Below are 5,701 nucleotides of genomic sequence, written 5' to 3'. Positions count from 1 at the left end.
AAAGACTCAGGAATAGCAATGTGAAAATGCAGAAGTTAAAGAGTGTGTGTGTCTGTGTGTGTGTGTTTGGAAAGTATATTCAGAACTCTTATCTCTTCTTGCATGAAAAAATTAGTTTAAAATCCACAAAAACATGTACATGTCTGAAATCAGTGTATATTACCTTAATGACATATATGAATACTATACTGTTAACTTCCTTTAAGATGTGAGTTTTAGAGAATTCTAATTATGTCAATTTTAAGTAATAGCTACCTCAATCAAATGGGATGTAAATAAAGAAACAGATACATCTATTTAAGAAATCTATATTTTGTGTCCACATATTAATCTGTAATATAGATAATATTTACTGTCTATCAAACCTCTGATATAAACTAATTCTAGACATTCTCGAAGTATAGAACTGGATGGGAGGCAAGCACTGGAAGGATCCAACACTGAGGGACTACAGACAAAGTGAGTGAGGTCTCAGGTGAGAAGGAAGACAAGCCAGCCATGGGGCTTGAGTTTACCAAAGACTGGAATGGGAAGGAGTGAATACCAAGTATCGGAGAGTCAATGGCAATTCATGAGGCAGTTAAGTATGCAAGGGTTCCCAGGTGTCTCCAATGCAGACTGGCAGAGAGAAGCAGTGGAGCCAGAGAGCTTAAGCAGAAATCAGACAGCATCCAGCTATCAACATGATCTCAAGTATTTGCTGAACACCAGCTAGGTACCAGATGTGGAACATACAGATGTAAGAGACGGGCATTATTGCATTCGGAGAATGGGTAGAATAATGGAATAAAAGTTTTCAGCCTAGGGGGAACTATGAAGAAAACTTTATTTCCTCCATTTTCTGATGAGAAAATCAGGAGCCACCGTGTACCTACGATAAGCACTATGCTGTGTCTTCTGTATTTTCCAAATCCAGAACTTCCCTGGTTAGATCCAATAGTTTCAAGTGAAGTTTCTTTTCTAAGGCATGTTTAAACGGCAAAAACAACAAGAACAGAAACAAGTTGAAGAAGAAAGTTTTACTATGTTAATGACAAAGAGGATGGTAATAAATGTACCCTAATTTAAAAAGGGGAATAATGAGAAGAAGAGGGAGAATGATATACACTAGGCTAAGCATGTGCATACATGACAACATGTAAGCCATCGAACAACTTTTTGAGGGGAATTACTATTACCATTTACAGACAATATTTGAAATAACAGACATCATTCACTATGTGCCTGGTATTTTTCCAAGTACTTTACATCAACTCATGGAACTGCATGATAACCCTAAAAAGAAGGCACTGGAGAGCGGGCAGGGCGGATGAAGAAACCAAGCCCGACTTTAGTAATCTGTTCAAGGTGATGGAAGTGGTAGAGCTTTCCCTCTGACACTCCTCTGGGATAAAAGAAGGGTCGTTTTCTCAGAGGCTGCTGCCTATGGATTAAAGACTAAAGCTTTTGTTTTTCAAGAAAAAGACATAACAGTAGTGGGATAACAGGTCCACTGATGTGTCATAAACAGACTTGATGGGCCACATCTAATCGGTTACAGGAAAACCTACCGTCCATGAAAATCTCTAATATATTTATTAAGTAATTCAAACAGCTATTTCTTAGGTGCCAATCCCATTTGCACATGGTGCTAGGTAGTGGGCAAAACCACCCAGATTTGAATTCAGTCTATTAAACCTTTGGGATAAGTGAAGCGTATAGGTTAACATCTGAGCTGGACACTTCAGCTCCTTCCCCTGAATTCTCTGCAATGCTCACTTTGGTACGGCAGCCAGGAAGTCCAAGGGCTTGGCCCCAGTTTCTGACTTGAGCAGTCAGAGTGAAATGCCGGTGAAATTCCTGATCTCCTTGCAAAAATGACGAGCATAGGAAGAGCTGCAGATGTGTCTCATGAGACGAAAGGGGTGGTTTGCCATGGGGGTTAAGACATGGCACGCTCTGCCCTAAGAGACAATTTCCAAGAGCAGCCCCCTTTCACTTCTGCCATGTCAGACAGCACTCCTGCAGTACTGTGAGCTGACAGCAAGCGGCTGAGGTCACATGAGGGGAGCCAGCACTGGAGGGAGCTGACCCTGCAGAATGTAGAACAGACATAAAGAAACTGGTTCTGGATGCAATGATGAAGCCATTGAGTCACACCTGCTGGTAGACGTCCAGCTCTATGAGCCAATCAGCGACCTCTGCTGTGTGTGCCAGAGGCTGGAATCTGCAAGCGGACACATCCTAAGAGATGCATCATTCCAACTACAACTTCTCCCCTCCCTCTCTGAGTAGTCCAGTCACGTAAAAGTCAGATCCTTAGCCATGTTCCCATTAAAAATTAAGTCAGGGGCACCTGGGTGGCTCAGTTGGGTTAAACATCGACTTCAGCTCAGGTCATGATCTCATAGTTCATGAGTTCGAGCTCCATGTCGGGCTCTGTGCTGACAGCTCAGAGCCTGGAGCCTGCTTTGGATTCTGTGTCTCCCTCACTCTCTGTCCCTCCCCTGCTCATGCTCTGTCTCTCAATAATAAATAAACATTATTTTTGTAAATAAATTAAAAAACAAATTAAGTCACAAAACCATTTCTGATGAAGAGTTGTGCTCCCACCTGGCATTCTGTAGAGTTTATTACTACTCCTTTGGAGGGTTCTAAAAAAATCCGACTTACTCCCCAATGAAGTCTGTGAAGTGAAAGGAGGAAAAGCTTGAGGGATACGTGGCCCAAAAGGATAAAACTGAAATGCTGACTTTGTTGGATGAGACTTTTTCTTTGATTTTAGAAAAACACATTATACTTCTCTCTGTCCATCTATATTACTTACGGATACAGGAGCACACGGACCCATTGAAAAGAAAAATCTAACAGACTACTGAAAGAGCTGATGTGATGCGCATTACCTAGATTTGTCTACAATACCACACTTCGCACATAGCCCTTTCTACCCTCAAACACACACAGAGGAGACGCCTCATTACCCTCTGCATCTAGTTTCTCCCAGAAACAAACTCAGCATCATACCCAGTGAAGAGGTCAAACTTTGGTAGCAAAAACACTACCACACGCCAGATTGCATTCCAAATGCAGGAATTCATGCTGCAATTTCTTCATTGGCAAAGAAATGCGTCCTTAGGATTTGGGCATATAAAACCGTTATGCTAATGATTTCCTGGGTAAAATAATAAATCCAGATTCCTATGAGGCCTCAACATCCTGGGTCCTGTTCAAAGACATGCTAGCCAGCGTTACCCCTTATTCTGAAAACACCGAACTGCATGTGTTTAATTGTTATGGCAGATCAAATAGCCCACCTAAAGGCGGCATATTAAAAATGCTAGCAGGCACAAGAGTTCTAGTTGCTAAATAGTATTATCAAATTGTAATGAGTTTCATTAGATTATAGATAATTTCCAAATATTTTGATGACTTTTCATTTTTCACTGAAAAGAAAAAAGCCTTGAGACTTCTCTCTCCACTTAGACACACACGTTCCTACTCTATCAGAGCTCCATCGGTTTAATTCATCAACATTTCCTGAGTATCCGCCATGTGCCAGAGACGATGACAGAGATGCCCAAGTCAGACGAGGTGCCCTTCTTGCGCTAGGGATCACAGTCACGTCTGTAACTAAAGAAGAAATCTGGGAAGTGCTGTAACACAAGTAAACACTGAGTTCTAAGAAAGCTGAGAGAGAGGGAGAAAGAGAGAGAGAGAAAGAGAGAGAACTGTTTAATCATGCTTGAGACTGAGGGAAAATGCCAAGATTAACTTCAAAAAAACAGTCACAGGTGAAGTGGGCCTCAAAAAATATACAAGGATTTTGGAAAAGGTAGGAGTAGGAAAATGTCACGGGAGTGTAGACGTGAGCAGGATACTGAGAAAGTGGGTATGGCTAGAGAAAGGGGAAGGACAGTGTCAAGGACAAGCTGAGAAGAGTTGGCCGGAGGCTCCCGTACCAGGGGAAGCAAGTTAAAATTGGCCTTCTGGCATGATGGGAAAAGCTGAGAATTTTCTAAATGGAAGAGATGGGTGGTTACAGTGCACCAGATGAATGTGGGATTTGGGGAGCGAAGGCCAGTGAAGAGAGAGGTCATTTTCCACAGGTCTCCTGCTCCTGAGTGTCTTGCATGTGAGCCACCGAAAGCCTTTGTTTTGGGCCATCTTTTCACGGATGTTTGTAGCAAGCAGCCTTGGAGGAGAGAGATGGTGTAACCATCCAAACAGAGGGCAGACAGGCTTATTTCCGATCTGACTGACGAGGACTCACAATCCCTTACTGGTAACCCAACCCACCTGATGTCAAATGTCCCCTTCATATTGCCCTGGGAGAAGTGGGGTTTGAGAAACTGGCACCCAAAATGCTGATACTTTGGCTTCATCCACTGCCTTGAGAAATAAACTATCTCTCTTTATCCTAAATTCGAGGCCACTTCACTAGCTTCCAAGTTCATAGTTCCTGATGAGATATGGAGCCCAGGCCAAAAACAGTAAGGAAGTATGTTTGCATACAGTTGCCAGGAATGCAGCATAAACCACGACAAGCGTTGCTTAACGTATGTCAAACACACTGAGAAGCTGAAAATGCAAATCCTCCAAAGGAAGGAAGATGGAGAGGGTCCCTGACAAGATCCTTGTGAGGGAGAAAGAGGAGTCTTGGGGGACTAACTTCAGAATCACAAAGGAAGTATCTCCTGCACATGCCCCCCACCCCCCAAATCACACCCTTGACTCCCCTCCACACACCGAAGACAAATCTACTGCTCTGGCCACAGTCCACATTCAGGGATGGATGTAAACACTAAATGTCATGAGGGTTTAGTGCAACAACAGTAAAGGCAGAAAGCCTCGGTTAAGAAGCAGGCTATAAAACTGCGGTAACATATGTGATTGTTTTACAGAGACATGTGTTGGTTGCCTTGAAAACCATCAGACACCTTACCTAGCAACTCATAGAGAGAATTCAGAATCGACTTCCACGACTCGCCTCCTTCTCTCCCGGCCACATCTGCGAAGTGGGCCGCACTGCTGTACACATGTAGCCTGTCAATGCACTCAAGCACGAGGTTGATCATGCCCTGCAAGGTTAATACAATACCGTGAGAAACTGAGATTCTGCCCACAGACAAAAAAAATAATGCTAAGTTGATTAATTAAAAAAAAAAAAATGCCTGGCTTGAAGTCAGACTGTTAATCATAAAGAAAATTGAGGTCATTTATTTAAGTGACAGGAAGAAACACATTTGCATGGGAAATAAAATGTTCTTGAAATAATTCAAGTGGTGGCTAAATCCTGCGGGCTGTTCTCAAATAGAAGCAGAAGAACAAAATAAAAATATGTGCTTTATATGGGCAAGGTTTACTACTAGATTAATGAACTAGTCGCAGCTGTATTCGACCATGAGTAAACAAAGCACTTCAGAGTATGCCACCCCAAAATATGACACTTTGATGCAAGGATTTTTTGTTTAATACTAATGTTTANCTAACCCTGAGAACATGACCTGAGCTGAAGTTGGATGCTTAACCCACTGAGCCACCCAGGCACCCCAAGGATTATTTTTTTAAGTTTATTTTTATTTATTTGGAGAGAGAAACAGAGACCAAGTTTGGGAGGGGCAGAGAGAGAGGGAGACAGAATCCCAAGCAGGTTCTGCACCATCAGCACAGAGCCCAATGTGGGCTTGAACTCATGAACCATGAGATCATGACTTGAGCACAA

General features: G+C 42.6%; 1 protein-coding gene across 1 annotated transcript in view; it reads right to left on the bottom strand.

The window, feature by feature from the left end:
• RYR2 (ryanodine receptor 2) overlaps positions 1–5,701 on the bottom strand; it is a 674,490-nt gene that overhangs the window by 348,434 nt on the left and 320,355 nt on the right. Inside the window, exon 18 of the mRNA XM_077751737.1 lies at positions 4,922–5,057. Coding sequence (XP_077607863.1) covers positions 4,922–5,057 — 136 coding nt within the window. The remainder of the gene's footprint in view (positions 1–4,921; positions 5,058–5,701) is intronic.

The sequence above is a fragment of the Crocuta crocuta genome, unplaced genomic scaffold (assembly GCF_008692635.1).
Source record: "Crocuta crocuta isolate KB4526 unplaced genomic scaffold, BGI_CrCroc_1.0 scaffold59-1, whole genome shotgun sequence".
Lineage (NCBI taxonomy): Eukaryota > Metazoa > Chordata > Mammalia > Carnivora > Hyaenidae > Crocuta > Crocuta crocuta.
This window is presented reverse-complemented; position numbering and strand designations above follow the sequence as displayed.